This window comes from Corvus brachyrhynchos, unplaced genomic scaffold (assembly GCF_000691975.1).
Source record: "Corvus brachyrhynchos isolate BGI_N302 unplaced genomic scaffold, ASM69197v1 scaffold70, whole genome shotgun sequence".
Classification (NCBI taxonomy): domain Eukaryota; kingdom Metazoa; phylum Chordata; class Aves; order Passeriformes; family Corvidae; genus Corvus; species Corvus brachyrhynchos.
This window is the reverse complement of record NW_008236217.1, coordinates 899,185-923,531: the sequence shown is the minus strand read 5'-3', so window position 1 is coordinate 923,531 and position 24,347 is coordinate 899,185. Positions and strand designations below refer to the sequence as shown.

General features: G+C 39.5%; 1 protein-coding gene across 1 annotated transcript; it reads left to right on the top strand.

Annotated features, from left to right (window-relative positions):
• The first annotated feature begins 23 nt into the window (after positions 1–23).
• Positions 24–21,745, top strand: GGPS1 (geranylgeranyl diphosphate synthase 1). The gene is made up of 4 exons (XM_008643280.2): positions 24–412; positions 4,215–4,307; positions 11,661–11,731; positions 15,412–21,745. Exons 2-4 carry the CDS (start codon positions 4,241–4,243, stop codon positions 16,171–16,173), a joined length of 900 nt encoding a protein of 299 aa, XP_008641502.1. The 5' UTR covers positions 24–412; positions 4,215–4,240; the 3' UTR covers positions 16,174–21,745.
• Positions 21,746–24,347: the final 2,602 nt, after the last annotated feature.

Below are 24,347 nucleotides of genomic sequence, written 5' to 3'. Positions count from 1 at the left end.
GGGCGGCGCTTCCCGGCCCTCCCTGGCGGCCGAGCCCGACAGCGCCGATCAGAAAATGGGGGGGGACAGCGGGCGGGGGGAGCGATGCGTCCTCGGCTCTCGATCTCCTAAAATGGCGCTGAAGAGCTGGGCCCGCTCGTCCTGGAGTTCTGGAGGCAGCTGAAGAGGCTGCGCCTGTCGTGTTGAACTCCGAAAAAAATGAACCTTATTTCCCTTGGTCTGGCTGCGGCGGGAGTTCGGCAGCTGCAGACAGAGCGGCAGCAATTTCGTGCTCTCTGTGAAATGTGAGTTTTGACCGCGTAACGCAGCGCTCAGCTGCCGTCGCAGATTTTGCCGACTCATCTTCTGTCTTCGGGTCAGCCCGCAGCTCAGAGACCCTCCCCGTCTGCGGGCGGGGACTTTGGCGGCCCAGGTATTGTTCTCTGGCTTCTGCAGCGTTCGTGCTCAATTTTACCTGGAAATCCCATTAAAATGGAACCACGATCCCAGGAGCAGTATGCTCGTGGCGTTCTGGCGTTACTGTTGGAGTGGCGGCTATGGAAAGCTATTTTTTACTTATCTGTATCTTTGGGGGAAATGTGTGGACTGTGACTGTCCTTCCACCTGTGGAAAGCTGCCCGCCCACAGGTTGAATGTGAGGTGTTGTTCGGTGTCAGCCTAGGAGGGGTTATAAACGCGACTCTCCTAATTAGAAAGGGAGTGCGGACTAGTGTCCCAGTTATGTTTGGATTAAGACCTCTGGTGGTCTTTGTTTGAAACAATACATATTCACTGCGTTTTCTGTGTATTCCTTTTGAAACTGACCTTCTCACTCCTACCTGCTCCCCCTATTTGGGGCTTCTTCCCTCTCCCGCCCCCGGTTACAAGGAAGCCGGTGTCTCAGTGCACTAAGTTCTATGATGGAGCTGATTTGAGAACTTTCTGAATGGTTCATTTTATACTACAGCTCTCTGCTTCTACGGTAGTTGTCTTTTATTTTCTCTGTAATTGCACTATGACTGGACCCCTGAGATGATGATACTTTTTAAAATACTGTCTGTATATTTAGCCTGGACTCTTTCAGACTATTACATTCCCCTATTTGGGAGGAGGGGAAGAAGGTTCTGCAGAGTGGGATGGAACAGGATAGGGTGAGAAACTGTTTTGCAAAGTTCCAAAGGGAAACTTTTTCTTGACATTCGACCTAGAATTAATATTGCTTTCATCCTCTCTAGAAAGGTCGTAGACACAGATCACAGCTTCAAGTATAACTTTAGAGTAGTTGCACATTATGGAAGCCCATATCACCATCTTATCCTAGTGTAATGTGTGTCTTCAAAGAGGTCATTAGAGATAAGGTTTGATGCAGTCCAAAAGGTAGCTCTGTGGGCTTTCTGTTGTGTGTGGCTGTTCTTTATGCTTATGTGAAGATACTGAGAAATAACTGGAAAATTAACTTTGTCACGCATATGAATTGAAATGCAAAAAGTTTGTGTGCTGGTTTAAAAGGTAAAATGGCCTTAGGTGCTTCAATCCTATGCATAAGTGTAGATGTAATCAATTCTTGCACTTTCACTAACAACAGGCTTTGTGTTCCCTTTCATATATTGTTTAACTGCTGGCTTTTACTTTTTATTAGGAGATGGTGAGTTGAGATACTGTGTCTAAATCAGAGAAGTCTTTCTCAGTGCAACAGTGTAACTTCTGTAACAAATCGGTCAGTCACCTCGGCAGGAAATTCTTAATAACAACCATTTCCCAAGGCCCCGTATGTGATAATTTTGTGAAAAGAGCAGTAATATTACACATCTGGTATCATGGTATTTTTGCTTAGAGGCTTTTGTAATGAATTTCATTTACATGTTTCTTTATCAAGCGTCCTTTTCTATGTATAAGTTTGGGGGATGTTCTGCTCGCTGTTTATGTTCCACTGGGTATGTTAAATATGTAGCTGTCTGATGAATAAAGAGACTTTTTTTTTTCCTTGGTGGAGATTTACCTAAAATTTCATTTAATGGTAGAATAGTAGTATAGAAAATTTTAATTATAGTGATTTAAGATGAGTTACCTTTATTCATGAGAGCTTTTTTGCCTCACTTTTATTGAAAGAAAAAAAAGTAAGAATCTCTGTACTTGTGGCAGAAGTACCTGACTAATTTTCTGCTGATAAGCAGTATTTCAGGTTAACTCCTATTAGTTTTGTACAGAAAGAGGCAAATACTTAGATTGATGCTGTACAATACTAATGAATTTCAAGTTAGTTGGGGATTCTGAATATGGTCTTACTGCCCTACAGATGAGCAAGACACTTAATTCCCTGAGGGAAGAAGAAGAACTTTAACATTTACTTCTAAGCAAGAACTTTTACAGGAAAGCACTTCCAATCCTAGCATCTCTTCTCAGCCTAGCTGGATAGCTATGCACTTTCAATTCTATCACCATCTGTGTGGCTTTTTGACAAATAGTCACAGGGGAGTTGTTAGGTTGATAGTATATCCTTATATCTATCTCTACCAGGTTCTTTCTGCTTAGAACATCTGGGGGTGGACTCTGAAAATCTTTGATTTTGCCTCCTCGCTGAAGTCCTTTGAGACTTACTCTTTATATGTAAGGGTACAGTTTGACAGCTGACTCTCAGTGGCAGTGCTGGTTGAAAGCACTTCAGTTACAACAACAAGCTGGCAACAGAATAAGGAGTCAAGGGTGTCAAATCTGATTTTGATTAGTGTGTGGCCTGACCGCTAGCTGTGCTGGCACACCATGGATACGATGGAAAGGCTGTACTGCTTATCGCAGCATCACTGCCAAGAAACTATGCAAAGCCTTCCCAAAAGATGCAGTCTTAGGAGCATTTTTTTGACAACTATATTTGGTTAAAGAGCCTTTCTTGCCCCTAAAGTGCCAATACATTTGATGAGCACACAGCGTGAAGCAAGGAATTTATCTAAACCTAAGCTTGGAAAATAGTTATTAACACAGATCAGCTCCCCAAGTACAGACTGCTACAAATGCTTATGGGTGTGGAGGGTGGGAAGGGGAACAGACAGGAGCTGATCGAGCTATACTCTCCTAGATTCTTGTGCACCTGCTCCCTGGCAGAGAATGGGAAACTGAAAAGTCCTTCACTTACGATGAGCACCACTTAGCAAAAGCCGAAACATTAGTGTGTTATCAACAGTGTTCTCACACCGAGTCCAAAACACAGCACTGTACCAGCTACAAGGAAGAAAATTAGCTCTAGTCTAGCCAAAATCGGGACATTAATTTACCTAACTATTCATTTGCTCCAGGAGGAAAAAAGGAAATCTTTTGCAGGATACTAGCAAAGTATCTGAGAAACGATGCTGAAGTAGCATGAGACTTCATGCTACTGCTGCAGGTCCTGTCTTAAAACCACATGAGAAGAATTGTTTTAAGTTGCTGCATCTGCAGTGCAGCAAGGAAGGCTAGAGGTGAAAGGACAGAAAATCTATTACAGAAAACCGTATGGAAAAAAAATGCAGATAGAGATGACCAAAAGTATGTGAAGTGAAGCTAATCAATAGAAAATTGTCAAGCTCTGGAGGCCCTGGATCCTAAAAGATTAATTTTAAGAGTCTGTTACATTTATGGTGTAGGGGAAAGTGTATAGAGCTGTCTGTATGCTTGAACAGTGGTAGAAAAATGGTATATTTATATTTTGACTTATAACAAAAGATTGAGGAATTATATCAAAAGACTGGAGCTAGTATTCTACTTCTTTAGGTTGCCTTGGTCTGAGGTGTATTTTCTGCTCTTAGACATTTCTTAGACATTGGAATGTCTAATGTATGGGGAAAGCATTTAGGGAGATCTAATCAGATTAGTCATGTGAGGTTTTGTATGTGTATCTGTATGAGTTTGTATGTGGGGTTCTGTATGAGTGTCTTTAAAGACTTGCAGTGGAGCTTCATTGTTGTTAATGGTAAAGTTTAAATACTTCATCACCTAAGCAATCTAATGCATGCAAAAAAGTGAACAAAGTCTAGGAGTTGGCTTAAACTTCATGAATAAAAAGAAAACTGTATTTAGTGTGTATTATATGTGTTTCCTTGGTAAATGACATCTGGAAACCTTTTATATGCTGAAGGTGTCATGCGCAAAATTGAAATATTTGCACCTAACCTGTAAGTCAGCTGCCTTTTAAGTTGTATGCCTCTATTGTGTACTTCCCTATTTTTTAATCTAAATAGTGTTAACAACACTTTCTTTAACAGTGTACTCCATCTTAGGAAATAAAGAAATGGATGGGATGGATGAAACATCTAAAAGAATCCTAGAGCCATACCAATATTTGCTTCAACTACCAGGCAAGTTTCTTTGTACTGTGTTTTTTAAATATCAAAATTGGTTTTATAGCAACTTTTGTCTTGGGAAGTATAAGCCAAGAAATTTTTCCATTCTTGATTTGTGGATATGAGAGTAATAAAAAGTAACACTTTTCAGTACTTGTTCTTTTCTTCCTCTTATTAGACCCACCTTTTTTTGGTGAAATTGGTACAATCTTGTACAATAGCTCTTGTGTCTGTAGTGTAAGTAATATTGCAGTTACTCTGTTCTCTGGAGTAGCTGACTAGTGGCTTTTAAAAACTGATAAGGGCAAGTACTGAAGACTTGATCCTGATTTTAAACCCAGGGCTGACAATGTTTTGTTCTTTAGTTGCTTGCTGTACTGAACTCAGTGGGTTGTGGGTTTTGTTGGGGGGCAGGGGGGAGGGTTGATTGAGGTTTTCTTGTTTGCTTAGGTGCTCTTTGGGGTTTTTTTGTTGGGTTGTATATTTGTTTGGTTTTGTTTGGGGTTTTTTTTTGAGTTTTTATTAGCCTGTTTCTCCTGGAATTTATCTTCCTCAGCATGTACAGAGATAGGTGCTCTTATGGCCAATTTCAGATGTCCATGATTCGTAGCTTGCTTTACTTGCCAGAGATTCAGCCAGTCTGTGTAGTATCAGGTCACCAGCAATACGTTCCCGTGATGTTTTCAGTCTTGAATAGTACAGTAGAATTCAAGAAGCAGTTTGGAAGCAAACTACTGTATGGATATGCCCCTTGGAAGCCTCTTTAACTAAATAATCGGGTTGCTGTGGCTTTTACACCTAAAGTGTAAGAAAGACCATACAGGATGTCAAAGTGACTAACTTTGTAAAAATAGTGGCAGAACAACTTTGTCATTGGGACTATTGTGTAATGGCTTGGTTGCCTTCTGTCCAGCTTATGCGGCACGCTGAAGGAGTTTAGGAAGATAAAAAATTTGGGTAAATATTAAGGAAATATTTCTGGTCAAAATTATATCTGACCAGGGTAGAAGACCTTCTGCCTAGACAAGTAGCATTATCAATCACAGGCAGAGTACTAAGTGGCTTTTGCACATCTGCAACAAATCCTGTATATCAGCAGGGTGGGTCCTCTGAGTCCTAATTCATTATACCTTTGTATAATGAATTTCATTATTAACCTCTACAAATATCCAGGATTTTCTTGCCAACATTAGTGATTTCATTTGACTTGGCAATTAGCACTGAGTTGAAAACTAAGAAAAGGAAAGAATTTGGCAGTTATCAGCTTTTTTAATGCCAGAAGGCTTATTTCCCATTTCCTTATGTGTATTCCTTTTGCTATGTTGAAGTGGGTGGTGATCTTTCTAGAGAACTACCTTGAGAATGAGTCTGTGGTACTAGAGAGCTTTCTAAGCCCTGATCCTGAAGAAATTTACATTCCTTGAACACCATCTTTAAGTGTACTCTTTGTTTGATTAGATTATCTCATTAACCAGGGCATGTTGTAACACCTCTGCATCTTTAGCTGCTAATTATTTTTAAAGCTATTGTAGGTACCAGGAAGAAAAGCTTAGCTTCCTAGTAGAAAATATACAACAGGCAAAAAGTGCCCAAAAAATCTTCTATAGGCAAAAGTGCTTGACCAATAGCTCTTTAGTTACCTTTCACTTTAAATGACACATCTAGGATATACATTTAACCTTCCCACCTTGATTCCTGTGGCTAAATTCCTTTACTTTGTGAGTTGAACCCTAATAACTCTATACTGGTGGCTTATATAACCCTACACTCACTGGCACTATGGGTGTTTTATATCCTGTCCTGCTAAAGTATAACTCTGGAAGTCCACTTTACCATGTTGACTTACTGTTAATTTTGTGTATGTTTTGGGGAAGGTGAAAAATAAGATACCACCACTACTGCATAGAGAGCAGTGAGGGTATGATTCAAAAGGGAAAGCTTCTCTTAGACTAGGCAGGTGAAAGTGGTGTACTTGTGGGAAGCTTGTACTGAGTAACAGGTGAAGCAGTGAGGGTTCACAATCATAAATAAACCGTGTTTACTGTGTTTGAAACACTGGCTTTGCCTAAGGTCACCTATGCCAAGTACAGATCAATAGGAGCCAGTTACATATGTGAATCTTGGAGTCAGTATGAATCAGTCAGTGCTTGGTAAGGGTGGAAAAAATGGCCAGATATGTTCCTACCTAGATTGGAGCCCAAATGAGATGTCTGAGCTGATCCAACAGGCTCTTGCTGAAAGAGGCAGTTTCATTCCATCCTCTATGCTTCTGACACTGTTCTCCTGCTGCTTAACTTGTGCCAGTTCTCAGCTTGCTGATCAAATTATAGGTGGTATCAATCACCTAACCTGTTAAAAACTTGCCTGGGTAATCTCTTGTCTTGTAAGTGAGCAGGCGCAAGGGTCGGGACATGGAGCTGTTTCTCTGTTGGATCAGTTTGAGCTCTGAGGAGCTTTGCAGAAAGCTTGGCTGAGTGTCAAATCTGTACACTATGGCCCTACAGCAGTCCAATTCCGATTCTTGTAAGACTAGTTAAACTCTCCAAGCAATTTAGTAACCTATGGTTGAATGAATTTAGATACACAATCCCTTTTAATGTAAGCAAACTTTGATATGTAACAGTATTAGGGTTGGTAGCAGGGGAGGGAAGGTACCTGCTAATGTTGTCAATAGCGTAAGAACACAAATTTTTGTAACTGCTAAGGATTAATTGCTCAGTACAGGAAATTGATTACTCTGCTTCCCTTTGCTGAAATAAGACTTTTAATGGTAACGGTTTTGGGGTGATACCTAAAGTAAGCTTGTGTATTTCTTCAACTTCCAACAGCACTGGGATTGGGAAGCTAGTAGGCTTAAGGTATTTTCAGTGTGATGCTATTTTAACTGGTAGTATGGTAATTAATGTTTAGTATGGTAATTAACATTTATTCCTTCTTGAGCAGAAATTATTGCTTGGGAGAAGAGCACAGATTCTGAAACAATAACTTTTCTTGTTAAGTCTCATTGTAGTGGAACATTTATCAATGTTCTGCTTAATCTAGTATTCTGTTATTTAGTCTCATAAAGTGCAGGATAGACTTTTATAGGTTCTGTTGTGGTTTGTCTCAAAAATGGCCTGATTCACACGCATGGTGAATCTTGTATTTTTGAGAGTCTGAGTTAACAGCAGTAGCTGATTTTGCAGCACTAAGGAGTACATGGAATTTCAGTTGTCATAGAACTGATATGGTTAACAGCTTGCTATTGAAAGGGGTAGATTCTGATCCCATTTGTGACTGTGCATCTTCTCATTCTTGTCCTTCTGGTCTTGGCTGCAGTCTTTCCTGGGCTTGTTCAGCAAGCTAAACAATCAAGACTGGCTTTGTTGTTCAGCTTTTTCTGCTGGGTTGTTGAACTTGATCGGTCTGGTGAAGGAGTTGCATTTTATGTGAAAGAGCAGCTGAATTGCATGGAGTTCTACCTTCAGTCAGATGAGCCTGTTGAGAGCTTATGGGCTAAGATTTCAGGGCAGATCAATAGAGGTGACACTGTAGTGGGTGTTTGCTACAGACCCCCCTAAGCAGGAAGAAGCAGATGAGACCTTCAGACAACTGCAAGATACTTCATATTTACAGGCCCTGATTCTTATGAGAAACTTCAATTACCTCACAGTGTTGTAGAAGAAGCATCACAGCAGGACACAGGCAGTCCAGGAGGTTTCAGGAGTGAATTGATGACCTCTTGCTAACACAGGTGATCAAGAACCTGATGAAGGAAGGCATTATGCTGGACTGCCACCTTAAAAAAAGGAAGAGTTGGTTAGGACATTAAGACTGGAAGCAACTTTAGTTGCAGTGACCATGTGATAGTGGCATTCAGGATTGTGAGAAGGAACAAAGCAAAAATCAGGATCACAACCCTGAACTAGTTAACCCTATTTTGAACAGAGGAGTTATGCTGGAGAATTATACCAGTGACCTTAATCAGTCACAAGTGGCTGCCAGGTTAAAAGTGTATGTGCCTGCTCTCTGCTTGTCTTCCTGCAGTTCACTTATGCTGTTTGTAGTGTTCTTGTAGCTGCTTGGAGAGGTCCGCTTGGGGACTTTATCCATTTAGTTTTAATCCATCAGAGGATGCAGCTAAACGTGCAAGTGTACAATACAGCTGAGGTAATACAGGAGCTTTCTTCCTCCAAAGAGCAGTGCCCCTTCCCCTAGTCCTCAGCATCTGCTGCTCGCCCTGTACTGATTGTGGCAGATCCACTGCATAAGCTGACTCAGTACATAAAGCTGACAGAAAGCTAACCTAGCAAAAAGTTGAGTTCTCTGCTGGGCTAATGAGTTGAGTTAGCTCTAATGGGGTCTAGGTTAATAATCCCTCTGCTCTTTCCCATGCTGTTCTAGCCCTTTCATGTACCCTCTCTGTAAGCAGGGTGCTGCCTTAAGGGCATAATTTGTGGTTATTTTAATGCAGCAAGAGTGAAGCAATACTAACCAGGAGCCTGTCCAGAATGGGGGTCCATAGTTTTTGGGTCTGTGCCCTGTCACAAGAACAAGCATGTAAATAAAGAGTAAGTTGGCTGATTTTTTTCCTTTTTTATTTCTTTAGGTGAGAAGCAGGGAGGGAATGGAGGGAATGTCCTCAGTACAACATCTTTAATCTAACTTGATATTTGTTTTAAGGATAAAGCTTTAACATTCTTAGCTCTAGAAGGAATTTCTGACTATTTTTCTCACCTTTTCCACCTAGCACTACTAAGGAGAAAAGCTTTTCATAGTTGCTGTTTGATTTGGGTAAGAATTTGGGATCTTAGGCAGATAAAACAGAATGCATTTAACAGAGCTTTGATAAAAGCTTGGTGCAGTAATGTCTATTATTATAGCTCTATACTGTAGGTAGAGCTTCTAATTTTGGATGTTAGACCTCTATTCTTTAATTTTACAATAGCCTGCTTAGAATACTTAACACAGCGGTGAAATATGATAGTGAAGAAACTGGATAATTCTGGCAGTGCTCGTTTTAATTTTGTCCTGGTGTCCCTGTATTGTTTTCTTGTCTAGTTTGGGAAGAGGAGGGGTGTGGCAAGGAATGGAGTCTTTCTGCATCTAGGCTTTAGAGACCGGTATTAGAAGGGTTTGGTCTTTTGCCATCACAGCATTTATGCTGCAGGCATAAATTGTGCATACGGAAAATTGCTGTACTATCGCATAGACCAGATAAGATTGACTTCAGAATCAGATAAAATAGCATTTATGTAGCAATAATGTTCCTTTAGAAGACGAGCAAATCTGCACCTCTAAAAGGAAAGATAAATGCTTCACTCTACAGGTAGTGTTTTTCCATGAATAGTCAGTGTCTAGGAAGCCTTGCTAGTCAGGGTAGACAAGTCTAACAATTCAAATGCTGTCTGTACTAAGGAACTGAAGTGGCTTAATCCTTTGTGCATGTTACTAATCCACTTAGAGTGCGTTCTAGTAGTCTAGTTCCTCGTGATGAAATAATGGTTCTTCGTGAACACCCAGCATTCTTTAAGTGTATTTTCTAGGAAACACATTCAGAAAAACAGAATTAGCTGCCTATTATAAAGGCAGAAAGTAGGTGCTGTCTGTATCCAAGTAACTTAGAAGAGAATAAACAGCTACAGATAAGGTACAGTTCCTTAATGTGGTATTATCTCTGACTGGTTTTATTTATGAATGTAGTGAAATACTTGTTAATCCTTAACTGGTAAGCCATACAGTTTGGCAGTTGTTTGTAACAGTGATTCTCAAGGAGAGACAGAACAATCCTTCCCTTCTGCAGAAAACTATTAGTGTTTAAAACTCAACACAGACAGCAAAAATGGAGAAAATAAGCCAATGACAGTGTATGTCCAGGTAAGAATGCCTGTTCACATGTGGCAGAAGCAGAGGACAGAGCTGCTGGGGGGAAAAAGAGGACCATTTTGTTAATCTTGTCTAGTGAAAACCAAAAGATGGTGGTGACAGGAAGCAGTGGAAATCATTGAGAACTGAGACAAAAATTGCAGACCTCTGATCCAGGGAGGAAGGTTATCACCCTTGCTAGAGAGCCCAGCCCACAAAGCTATTGCTTACCCGGTGGTGACTTAACTAGAAGGGGAAAAATTCTCAGTCCAGTTCCTCCAGGGTCTATCACTGCAAGTGAATTTACCCATTTTTACTATTTTGTTCTGTATATGCTGGTTGCACAGTCATAGAGAAGCCTTAGGGAGAGATTCAAATGTTGACATTTCTTTGGTGCTATGGGCAAGATGGAATTATCAATATGAGAACTAGTATTGCAGAAAATCTCAATTATGTCTCAGTAATTACTTGAGTCAAGTAATATGGGTTCCATGGGTGTCTATGTTGCACTGCTTTGAAGTTTATTTAAAGCTTTTTCCAAATGCTTGTTTGTGAGCTGTATATGCAGAGCTGTTTTTGCAAACCTGTCTTGTGGTTATTCCAAGATACACATAACTGAGCTTCTCAAAGTTCAGAGCAGAATTGTCTCAGTGTGGATAGGGGATGACTTTCTTTCATGTTGAACATGACTAGATGCTGAATAGATAATTTGTACATAAAAACTAGCATATTACTGAAGAAAGCAGGCATCAGTAATGTATAGGCATAAGGTTAACGTGTATTGAAATTCACTCTGTCATGTAGAAAGTATCTGGATTGAATAGAACGACTTGTTTTAACACTAAACTGGGTCATTTGATGTTGTCTTTCTTTCCTTTGAAACAGAGTGACTGCCTGGCTCCAACAAAGTAGTTTTTACCAAAGCAGACCAAATTCTATTTGTAGGTAGATTTCTCAGGTATAAGATAAACATCTGAATTCTTGGAAGGTTCTATGCTGTTCAGAATGTTCTGTTTAGATTTTTGTAAAATGTTATTTAGTAAGTATATGAAGTGTCACTTTCGTGTTTTACAAAGTAGCAAGTGAAGAATAATACTACAGGAGAAAGACCTAAAATTTGAGAGAAATAGATATTCAATAAATACCCATACTTTCAACTAATAATGAATCATAATTGAAACTTTTTATTCTTAAAGTTAACATGCCTTGCAAACTAGCTGATCTGTACAGGCTACCAACATGCTCAGGATCCCTTACTAATTAAATTGTGAAAACTAAATATAGTAACCTGTAAATATGTGCTTTGCATATTCCTGTGAAGTGTTTAAAACTGAAACTGCTGCTAATTGATGTTTATTCGATGATGGAACAAGCCATGCACTGATACATTTTCCACTTTTGTGTCATCACACTGATCAGTTTTTTTAATCAGCTCTCAAATCAGCTATAGTTGTTAAGACAAACTGTTGTCCCTAATAATGAACTTCATTATTTTTATAAATGCCTATAATATTTTTATTGTAGGTAAGCAAGTGAGAACCAAACTGTCACAGGCCTTTAATCACTGGCTGAATGTTCCGGAAGATAAAATACAGGTACTGACTAATTCTTTTTAAAAGGTTGTTATCTTTCTTCCAAGACTACTCGTAACAGATGATTCTCTTACATAGCATAAATTATCAGAAATCTTAAATGCACTAATTTCTGAATGTAAAGTAAACTTTCAGGAGAACAACTTCAGTGCAAAGCTCTTACTGTGATGCAACACTAAAGCAATTACTTCTATGTCTTACTAGAATAGTTATTCCTTTCCAAGTGTGTTCAACCTTTGAAGTTGTAGATAAGCAGCTATCATTGTTACCCACTTAACATAACTCAGTTATTAACACTGAGTTATTACAAAAGAAGCTAGACAGTTAACTAACTTGTAGACTTCACAAATACAGTGTTTGAAAATAAAAGCTTTAAGATTTTAATACTAGAATATCAGGGACGGCAATTAAATCAACTTTACAAACGTAAAACTGAGACAGGTGTATCATATAGTCTACAGTCCTTTCTGATGAGAAGCATTACCTAGGAGTTCACGTTCCCTTTTCTCTTGGACGAAGTGTGCAAGATGCAGGGCTGTGTATTTAAACACTGTGGCTTGTCAAATGAAAAATTATCCTCTGTTTTAGGTTAGACTGCAGTTTTGCTAAACTGCATACAGAATGTGCAAAACATTTTCTGTCCAAGACAATGCAAGGAATTAATACAATTGGTTGTGGCTTCTGACAACCAGCTGGTCCTTTGCTGACTTCATTAATTGTTCACAGAAGTATCTTTAGAGTTTGTGAAGGAGTCATTTTTAGGGTGGCTTAAGAGTGACACTTCATAGCTCTCAAGTAGCAAAGTGGTTTAAGAGGCTGCATTTCATAATCTAGGAACTCTTCTGTTTTTCGGCCTGTCTGTGTAACTTTCTAGCAAAATTTTTTCTGTCTTTCAGCTAGACACCTTATGCTTTGTGCTCAGACAAATATCCAAATAAAACATATAATATAGCAATCTGTGTATTTTATGTATGGGTTTAGTCTAATATCACAGATCAGAATTCAGATTGGAAGAAGCCTCTGGAAGTTATCTAGGACAACCCTGTGCTTAAAGCGGGGCTTGCTCTGTAGCTGCTTTAGGCTTCTGGGAGCTTTGTTGAGTTTTAAAAATCTGATGATGGGGTTTCTGCAGCTTTCCAGGGCCTGTCTTCTCATGCTGAACCCCTTTCATTATAACAAGCCCTTCCATTCTATTCAACTAGGATTTTTTTATGTTGCAATCTGACTGTTGCCTCCTGCCCTTTTGCTGAGCACCCATGACAATGTGGTCCATTTTTGCTTAGTGCTATAGTAAGCTAAAGCTGCAGTGCCTCTGTCTGAGCAGAAGTTATCAGTTCTGTCACTTTAAACTGATGATGATGTAACTGCTATTGAAAACTTGGACCACTTGTTTTATCTTTATGAGGAAAACCAATGCTTTAATGTCTCCTTTACTACTCAAGTTGTTTGTAATTGGAGGAAAAACAAGACCCTGTCATCTTTTAGTCTTCGTGACCCAATTATTACAGCTTTTGTTCATTCTTATACTAATTTTAATAACTAGAGATGGTTGAAGTCTGGAGGACCACCTCTGGTCATCTTTTTGACATCTCATAATCTTAAGATAACCCCTGTGTCTAACAGCCCGATTAATTTCCAGCTATTTGTATTTTTTTAATTAAAAATCTGAATGCTGGCACTCATTCTGGGACTTTTTTCTTACCTTAGATTATTTGTGTAGTTTATTTAGATTATACAATTGAGGCTACTGTTCCTTGATAGTTTATTTTACTATTAACTGGCACTGTTGCACCTTTTGCCCCAGCCAAGTGATCTCTTCCCCTCAACACTTACTGAATTTCTAGTTCCCATTTGGTGCTGCACTGAGACACTTCAGCTTGGTGAATTAGAGGACACTGTGTTTGTCAGGTGATCTTCCTTCTGAGAAGGCACTGAAATGGCCTAGCGAGAGTCAAGCAAATTTTAAAGCTATTGCAGATAAGGAGGTAGAAGAAGTCTGTGTGTTGGAGTGATAGTCCAGCAGGTACTGATTAGATAGATTTAGGTTGTCAGAAAACATAGCATTCTCTACTGGGTCTTCAGCTTTCATAATGGAGACCAGTCTTTTAATTTTCTCAGGCTACTTCCTGATGTCTTCTAAAATAAGCTTTTTCTGATATCTGAACTGTTTCACTCCTCTCTTTCGCCTTTGAAGCATTTTTCACACTGTCTTAAGTTTACCAGATAATTTGATAGAAACACAGAGTCATGAAACACTGTTTCCTTTAAATCTTAAACATATGGAAGTTGCAAGAGGTCATGAAACTGACAGTGATATGAAATAGGTTAGCAAGAGAAACACTAGAATACGCTTATCCAGTGAATTCACACAACAGAGGGAAACTTTCCTGATAGTACTGAGAATGAGATAATGGACCAAAAGATTATTCAAACAAATAGGTGTGTAAAGTTGTCTTCAGTAAGTACTCTATCCTTTGATTTCATGAGTGCTTAAGTAGGTTGTTCTTGCACTTGTATCTTGGAAAAGGGATTAAATTGCTGGGGTTTGAGTTTTAATCTTTGGAACAATATTCGGTGAACACCAGGTGGCTTGGTGCTCAAGAAAATGCTTACAGCAAAGTCCTTGTTTTGTCCTACAGCACCCACCAAATAGGACCATACTAGATATTTGCTGCCATTTTGTGGTGGTCTTAGTATTTTTTAATAGTTGTTTTGATGAATGTTGACTGAACGCAATGTTTGTAGCTAACAAATGTAATTGGTTCATTAGCTTTGAAATCATATCTTAATCAGATATGTTTTACAGTGAGTTTATACAACGTGCAGTTTACGTGCCTAAATTTCTTTCCATTTAAGCAGGTGCTGAATATACCTGTTGCTTGCATGGGAGCTGTGGAATAAAAGCAGTGTATGGTGTTAAGACTCTTCATTCTTTGTTGAGTTATTAAAGTTTCATTCTATTCAAATGTAGTCAGCTACAAGCCTGGCATTGTGAAGGGTTTATTGCACACCTCAGGTGGTGTGTGATATTGGTCTACCTAGTAAGAAGCAGTGTGTAGAAAGCTTCCCAAAAGAAATTTTAGCTGTTGTGTTTCTGCCAAGAATTTTCCAAATGATGTTTCAGAGGGAATAGTCTGTCCTTTAAGAGCTCAGTACTGAATATAACTGCACGAAGTGTAGGAAAAGAAAGATGAACTCTCTCTCCACTTATCAAAACCAGGTTCACAAGAGAAATGTGATAATGGATAATACCTGACACTCTCAAGAACTGACTTTGGGAGATTTCAGATTTGTAAATCTGAACATTTCAAAACACTGTGTTTATTTTATTTTCCCCTAGTCATGTTTCTAGTAACAGTTACTGCATGACTCCTAGATAATGGCATGTTTTAGAACTGTAGCAACAGTCAAGAGGATCATGCAAGTGGAAGCACTTCAGGAAGTAAGTTAACTGTGAATCTGAAAACATTACACAAAAGACTCTATGATCTAGGACTTACAGCAAACTGGATGATGAAGAGAATCATAAATCTGTACTAGCAGTGAAAAGCAAGTTGTCTAAAGAGGAACCTCAGTGATAGAGAATATAGTTCTTTAAAACATTATCCATTTAAAATATAGTCTTGCAAAACTGATGGTTAAATTACAGTAAGAGACTTAACAATGTTCTCTTCTTGTGGTAGGTTATCATTGAAGTGACAGAGATGTTGCACAATGCAAGCCTGCTTGTGGATGATATCGAAGATAACTCAAAGCTACGGCGGGGCTTTCCAGTGGCACACAGTATCTATGGAATTCCATCTGTAATCAACTGTGCTAATTATGTTTATTTTCTTGGCTTAGAGAAGGTTTTAACCCTTGATCATCCAGATGCTGTTAAAGTTTTTACCCGTCAACTTCTGGAACTCCATAAAGGTCAAGGCTTGGATATTTACTGGAGGGATACTTACACCTGTCCTACGGAGGCTGAGTATAAAGCTATGGTACTGCAAAAGACAGGTGGTCTCTTTGGATTAGCTGTAGGCCTCATGCAGCTGTTCTCAAATTATAAAAGAGACTTAAAGCCTCTGCTTAACACACTTGGTCTCTTCTTCCAAATAAGAGATGACTATGCCAACTTGCACTCCAAAGAATATAGTGAGAACAAGAGTTTTTGTGAAGACTTAACTGAGGGCAAGTTCTCATTCCCAACCATTCATGCAATTTGGTCAAGACCTGAAAGTACTCAGGTGCAAAACATTTTACGTCAGAGGACAGAGAACATAGATATAAAAAAATACTGTGTACATTACCTTGAAAATGTTGGTTCCTTTGAGTACACTCGGAATACATTGAAAGAGCTTGAATCTGAAGCCTATAAACAAATTGAATCTCTTGGGGGAAACCCTGAGCTTGTAGCACTAGTTCAACAGCTGAGCAAAATGTTCAAAGAAACTGCAAATTAAAAAATTAACGTCTGGGAGTGGATTAAAACTGTTTTTAAAATTGGAAAATAACCAGATGGAGAGGTGTGATAATCAGTCTCATGTAAAACTTTGTCTTGTAGCTATGTTACAAAAATTACTGTTAAAAATAACTTGTCACTGAGTTTTGAAATATATACCCTATTATCTCTGAAGTCTTAACTGTAACTGCTTACAGTTGGTTTTGTTAAAGCAGATGTACTAGAACTAAAACAAGTTTTGAATCTAAATGTAATAGTCTTTACACAATCACAGGGATTATTTCATACCTAAAACTCTCAGGCCCCTAACCAGGCTATGATAGGATTCTGGTTGAAATTCTGTGTTAAATTAAATCAGGTTGACATGTGTTTATTGTGCATTTTAAACGATGCTCTTGTAAACCAAAATGTGTGTTAAAAAACAAAAGAAGATACTTGCAACCACAATGCACGTAAAATTGTTGTGTGATATTTCTAAGTTTAACTTGAGAAGATCAGGTGGATCAGTTTACTATGTCCTAGGGTGAATATCCTATTCAGTTTCTGTGGGTATTTCCAGGGGAAAGTGAGTTATAAAAGATATTATTTCATATGCAAATAAGAAATTGTGACTTCATAAAGATTTTGAAGTACCTTAGAAAAAAGATTTCATCACATCAGCAAAGTGTAGATTTGCTGCTGATTCCAGCTCTGCAGTGAGTAATTTTGCTAACCTGGTTTTAGATTTTGAAATTGTCATTCTGTAGCCAGAAACTTAAATCTATGCATTAGAGCTCATATATGTAACTGTAGCTAGCACCATAATGAGCTGCTGTTAGAAATGGAAAATGATTCATACCAGGTAACTTTAGGACACCATGATTGGTGCAGGTCTCTTTTATCTCTGCTTATAATTGAGGGGCTTCTCCAAGACTTTATTCATAATTCATACTTCATTCCTGTTCTGAATTGCTGTCTGGAGGCATGTTCTAGATCTCTCCAAAGAGACAAGAGCTGTCTTTTTTTCTGTTAAAACAAAGTACAGTATCTTGTTTTACAAGCTACAATACCACTTCACTTTTGTTAATTGCTTAAATAGAGCTTTAAAATTGTAGACATACCAAAATAGAACTGGGACTGAGAGCAAGTTTTAGGGGTGGGGATAAGTAACAAAGTTCTCTGCTCATATATATAAGTATAAATATATATAAATAAATATATAGAAAGAAAAAGGTTAATACAATGTAAGCAGAGATGCTTGGTTTTTTTCTTGGCTGGGCTGGCTTTATTCACGTTCAGTTCCCTTAGTATTCACAGGTATATTAAGCTTTGCTTTGGGGTAGCAAGGTAATGGTTTGGATCAAAAGTAGGACTGGTGCCGTTAGCTGTGGTGTTAGCTCAAGCATACTCTGAAATGGACAGAGGTACTGGGCTTCTGATGGCAAAAGGATAGTTTTATGCAGGTGTTCATTTACTGTACCTGGAAAACAGGGAGAGCTATGATAACCCATTGAGAAAACTAACTGAAGAAGGTTGCTATAATGTCTTCCCTGGACAGCTTTAATATCCTTCTGAAAGTGATCAAACATGACAAAATTGAGGATGACTGCTTTTGGTCAGAAATATTATGTAATTATGGATGATAGCCTACCCCTTTTATTTGCATGCTGAGGAGAAACTTTTGTCTGATTAGGCACAGAATAATAGGCTTTTCACTGAATGGACCTGGTTGCCAGGACTGAATAGTTTAAAGTTGGTGAAAGGTGTCTTTAATGTTAATGAAAGAGAATTGTAATTCCTTTTGCATAACTTGCAGTGCTCAGTAAGCCTGTAAAATTTTAATGTGTTATGTGAAAATACTGTCTGCAGCAAATTACATTTATTTTGTGCCATGTCTTGGGAGTTTCTAAGCACTGTTGCAGTTAGTGTTGAATAGGGGAAAGCACTGAAAAGATTATTGTTGTCAGGAGAATCTCCTAGTCTTACTGTGAAATGTATCCTTGTGCCTGTTAGGATATTGTAACTGCAACACAATGCAAAGTGCACTTAGTGCCATTTCATTTCTGTTCTGTTCTGTTGCTGGATGTAAACGATTTTGTGTAATCAAACTTTCATAATGAGGTAGCTTTCCTTACTTTTTCTATAAAGCTTTTCTACCATCTGAGATTTCTGCTATGTCATCCCTCCTTTGCTTCGTTCTGGCAATTCACCCCAGTATTTATGCTAATTCTATATCTTGTAGCATGTTAGGAGTAGGTACATGGATGTTTTCAAGTTGCAGGCCATTTAAACCACAAATGGGTAAGAAGGGACAAGTTGGTCCAGCTTTCTTTTTCCAGGTTACAAGAGACCATGCAGCTCTGTCTTGCTCTTCTGCCTTCAAGGCGTTTGATGGCAGTATTCAAAGCATACCCTGAAGGTATATCTGAAAAGACTCAGAACTTGAGCATTGTTGCTCTTCACTTTGGTTAAGATAACCAGGAATGTGAGAGCTTTTCTTGATGTATTCAGGAGTTGGAAGAGGCTGGGATATTTCCCCTTCATCTGTTAAGCTGGTAGAGCATCTCAGAGTACTAAATGTCAGTAGTAACAATGTCTGTTAGTCAAGGCAGATTTTATGTTTGGTGCCATAAGATGAGTCTGTGCAGTCTCATCATTATTCTCTAATGTTATCACTGGTACAGGCTCCTGAGGTTAAGCTGTGTTTAGAAAAATGCTTCTTTAAAGCAGCATGGGAATTCTTTTGACTACAGAATTAGTTAGCTGTGTAAGTGCCCCTCTCTGTTGCTATGTCTCCCACAACACAGGGAGTGGGGATTTTTCCTGCTCTTCCTAAGATATGCACTGTTGTAAATGGAAATCCGAGGTGCAAGGAGAGATGCCCACAGGGAAACAAAGGGGGTACTGGTTTCAATGTCAGTCCCTTTGAGCCAGAATTGTTCCCGTTATCTTCCTACCGTTCCAAACAAGTTCTGCTTTGATCAGGTTTTTCATGTATTTCTTGGGGGTTTTGTTCTTGCAGTTCACATTAAGAGAAATGCAAGTACTCATCAGTCTGGAGCATTCCCCCCTACCTCAGTCTGTTTTCTGATTGTGTGCTTGCTTGGATGTAAATGAATGTTGTCACCTGTCTTAGAGTACCCAGCCATTGGATGGGACATATGTCTATGATTTTTCAAAGGCTGATGTTTACCCCATCAATTATGAAGAAAATTGCATCATTTCAAGACCTTGCTTAGGACAGAGGTTTCTCCTTTTGAACTCAGGCTGTTCAGGTACCCACTCAGAGCAACTTTGTATGTATCAGCCAGTTGTTGATAGAAACAAACGAAAAATGTTAATGGGAAAGAAACTGTTGTCATTTCTTTATGCTTCTGCTTTTTTGTTAATTTTGCTAATCTGGCTGCATGTGCTATGGAAATTTCCTATATTAATGACTATTTTCCTTGGTTGTTGTTAAAATGCTAACAAGGTATAAAAACATGGGGTTTGTGAGGGGGTTTGCATTTCTCATGTAAAACTGGTTTGAACTTAAATACACCTTTGTCACTGAATTGGGCCAGGCTTTTATTCATGTGCAAGAGCCATATGGGCATCTGTTGCTCTTCTTTGTCTTGTCTTAATCATTTTACATTTCAGGTTTGGTATTTACTATGTTCTTTGTATTATTTGCTCAGTACTTCCACTGTAATTCTTCTTTCAGCTATATTTCTATTCTGCTGTTAATACCAAGCACACATAATACCATCAAAGTTGGTTTTGATCCTGGACAAACAAAATAGTCTTGGTCTACTTTTGAAATGTTGAATCTTGGCTCATCGGCTGCCTTCACTAAAGTAATCCAAGAGTAATCCAAGATTTTCTGCAATCTCAAAATGCCTGAAAGTTCTTTTCCAGGAAGCTAAAGCCTGTAGCATTTTATATTACCATAAATTACTTTTGTCTCATGTAGCTTGAGCTACTTTCCTTACCCTACCTGTTTGCTTTCAGGACCATTTTGCTTTAGTGGTAATGCCTGCTAGGTCTTTTTATGAATGAACTTAACTCACTAGCCCTGAGGGAGAGAAGTTAATTTTTGTCCAGGTTAATGAATTATCCCACTCAGCAAGAGCCTCATGAATGTCAGAGCTAGCTGGTGGACAAAGGCCAGGGAAAGGATTTGAGAGAATAAGAAAACCCATTTTTGCTTTCTGAGGCTGCCTCATGTAATTTCACCTTGTTTTACAGAATTTACTTGACTTTGTAAGGAAAGGCTTAAGTGTGTGTTTAGTTTCTCTGAGCTTCCCTTCTTGCTTTCCAAATAGACTGTGAGAGATACTTAAGTTAAAAAATTTTTATTCTGATAATTATTTATGTAACTTGCATATATCATCTAAAGATTTTGATTAAAGGTACAGAAAAATCAGAGTACATTGTTTCATCACTGTATTTTTCTTTCTCTTAACAATTTTTCTGTTCTTGAAGACAGGGAAACATAATCTGCCATGTTCCTGTTTGAGTTGATTGCTACCTCACATTAATATCCTTCCTGAATAACTTTTTCATAGCTGAGCATCTGTGTTCAACCTCTTCTGCAGCAGTTATTTTAAAATTACTTCAGAGGCACCTTGTGAGTTGTGGCTAAGAATAATCCATGATTCATTAACTCACTTCAAGCATATAATCTGCAGAACTTCTAATAAAGATGCAGGTTAAACCACATTAACCCTGATAGTGTTCCTCACCTGTATACCCTATGGAACAAGCAAGTTCTCAATTAACCTACTGAAAAGGTATTTACTGATCATCTCTGTTTAGTACAGCATAGAGAATCATGGGAGATACACCAAGAAGGCCTAAGGTGACACTTCCAGGGAAAGCACTGCAAAACCTGACATGAATTTGTGTAGAAGGCTAACTCTGAGGTGAAGGGAAATCATAGATAATTTTCTGCTTTTGAACTCTAGGAAAATGTTCTACTCATTGGTATATGAATTACATGCTGACAGTTAAGCAGCTGCATCATCTCTTGAGCACAGTGGGTCATTTTCACTCTCTTCATAATGTTGCAGTTGCTATTTCTAGAGCATATAATATGAGTTACTTAATCACTCAGTAATTACTGAAGTATGTAAAATGGCAAAAGCATACATTTTGTTTATGTATTTTGAAATGCATAAAAACTGTCCTCTTGCAATTTGTATTACTCTGCAGAGAACTTCTGTTGGCTGAGGGAGGCATAACCTTTCACTGACTGAAGTTTTTAAAACCAGGCTGACACCCAAGCCTGTGTGAACAGATTGGAGGGGGGGAAAAAAGGTTTGCAAGAAAAAAAAACAAAACAAAGTTCTTTAAAAGTAAAATTTCCTATAATTGCAGAGTAAGTATATGAAGCATGGAACTAACTGCAACAGTTTTTCTGTGGTTTTGGCTGAAGAACCTGTAGATAACTGCTTTCTTTTGGGGGTGGGATGGAATGTACAGGTCAGAGTAAAAGCTAGACAGAGGAATTGTCATTGCTATTCACAGAAATGTAAAAACTGTGCTATAAACCTAATCTCTTATCTTGTACACTAACCAGCATGAATGTTTAATAAATTCAGAAGCTAAATCCATTTTTACATAAGTGCTTATAAAATGCTGAAGTGGTAATTTGAGGTAATGAGGTGAAAATGTTAAATTGGTCTGGTTAAATTGGCATTGGGACTGTCCTGTTCCTTGTCTAGTACAGAGCATGAGCTATGGCTATTTGTTGATTACAACACTGAAACAAGAAGTGCAAAGAAATAGAAAGAATAAACAGTAAGTTATGCTATTCTCCTTATTTTAGAAATACTAAACACATAAATCTGACAACATGCGTGTAGGTTCTGAGAATGGATGGATTACACATCAAACTAGGGATAAGATGGGCAGCTGGGATCAGAAAGATCACAGAAAGTATTTTCTTGTTTTCAGCACTTTTCCTGTCAGGCAGTACACAAAGTGGAGCAGGCTCTCAGCTTTGACCTTGGGAACAGTGGAGGAGTCAGAAAAGGAGAGCAAGAGGACTTAACTGCTGTCTCTTGTACCACTATCCATGTAGCTTCAGCATGGTTTGAAACTGGAACAGATCGTTCCAAGAGTGCCCTCTGTGGGAGATGAGTGGGCTTAGGAACGCAGATGAGACGGCACCACCACCAAAGATGTGGAAGAAGGACTAGGGTATCTATTTTTTCCCCCAATGCTATTAGTTGGCCTGAAATAACATTACCTATGTGTCAGAGACTGAAAATAGTTCATGCCTCAAACATTGATATGAAGTTTTGCTCTTGATAAAGAAGCTGCAACTGAAGAAGCCTCCCTGAAGAGTGGGACTTTGAACTGAAAGTCAAACTGTTGATTAGATAGAGGGAAATGCATTGGTCAGTCATCTCACGCTGAGGACAGGTTTGCCACCAAAAAAAGCCCAACGCCCCCAGCTGCAACTATCCCCGGGTGAGTTTGGGGTGGGGGGAAGAGCACAGCTCACAGAAGCCAGGTTTACACAGACTCCCCCCAACCGAGGGGGGAGGAGGAGGTTTTGGGTGCATGGTGCAGCCTCTGGTGAGAGGCAATAAACACCCATCCTCTAGTTACACAAACTGGCCCAGCTGTGGAACCCCCAACCTCACAGGGCACATCCAAGGGACTTTCACGTGAGAGGCTTGGCCCCACAGGGCCGCACGTGGTGCAACAGACCCAGAGTCAAGGGGACACGCCCGGACGTGCCCACCCAGCCTGAGCATGTACACCCATGGGACTCTGTGCCTTCTGGGGGGACCTTCACCACCGAGAGACCAGCTGGAGAGGATCAACGAACATCGCTGGGAGCCACGGAGTGGTGATATTTTCCTTATTCTGTCCCTGTCACTCTTTATGTCCCCCCCCCGCCTATCTTCTTTCTTCCTTTCTTTCTTTCTCTCTCTCTCTCATATTTACCATCAAATAAAACCTTTACTATTGTTACTGGCATATGGTCTTGTTTGCACCTTAATTCGGGCAGAGGCATTTCTAAGAACCTTAAAACTGGATCATAACCCTATGGCAAAGGAGGACTATGTGATAAAGGCACAGAGATCTTCGCTGGATTGTCCCTTTGGGAGCAGCTGCTTTATGCAAGACAGTACAGCATACCCTTGAAGCCTGTTACTTGAAGATGCAAGCTCTCAGCATACTAAAGAATATACACATTATCCAGATTATTTTGATTGGAATGTGCTAGTGTTACCAAATACCCACACCTGATTTATGTAGTCAGTATTACAGACTCAGAGTAAAGAGTACTAATATCCTGCCTGCCAAAAGAACAGACAGATTTAATGTAATGGAGGCATAGGACTGCAAGAGCTGCTTAATTATTTACTTGATGATTGTTCCAGTCTTTGTGGTGCCAATTTTCAGATGATATTATTTGCATTAAGCTGTTATGGGCCATTGAACTATGAAACACAAGATATTAACATATGTGAAAAACAACAATTAGGATACTTTGATTCTTATAACCGCAGCTATTAGATCTTGCCATGCCTATCTCTATCAAACTGAAGAGCTCTTACTAAATTTATGTTCTTCACCAACTGGTACTAGAATACAGTCAGGTCTTTCAGTTTTTGCTGCTAATCTACGCACAGTGGACACATCGATTTTAACTTTTTTTCTTTTTTTTTTTAAGATGTGTTCGCTAATCATTACAGGTCTTGACGATATTTTTCCCAAATACTGAATGTCGAAATAAATGCAGCAACAAGTGTAGCAGCGTACAGGGGAATACAACTGCGTGGGAGTTCCTCTGGCCTGGGGATGCTCCGGTGAGCTCTACTGCTCAGCGAGTCGCCCACGTTCTCCTCAGCCGCTGCTCCCAGAGAGCGCCCCAGCCTTGAGTTACGGACTCGGAACCATCTCTTGCTCCGTGTCGGTTCACCGGTGCCGCAGGGCTTTGCCCACCGCGCGCTGCTTTACAGCAGGGCAGCGCTTCCCCGGGCATCTTTGCTCCGTCCTCACATCCCACCGCAAGTCTGCGCCTACTCAGAGAAAGCCGCAATTCCCAGGGACGGGCGGGACACCCCGGCACGCGGGCGAGGGGCCGCTGCCTCCCTTCCTGGCACCGCCCCGCGGGCCCGGCTCCCCCTATTAGGGCGCCTGCCTCTCACCCCGCGGCATTCTGGGAGCTGTAGTCCAGGGCCGGCAAGCCCACGC

Coding starts and splice junctions, on each gene's coding strand:
- GGPS1 (XM_008643280.2), top strand. CDS start 4,241: ATGGATGGGATGGATGAAACATCTAAAAGAATCCTAGAGCCATACCAA. Junction 4,308..11,660: donor ATATTTGCTTCAACTACCAG/GCAAGTTTCTTT, acceptor TTTTTATTGTAG/GTAAGCAAGTGAGAACCAAA. Junction 11,732..15,411: donor TTCCGGAAGATAAAATACAG/GTACTGACTAAT, acceptor TTCTTGTGGTAG/GTTATCATTGAAGTGACAGA.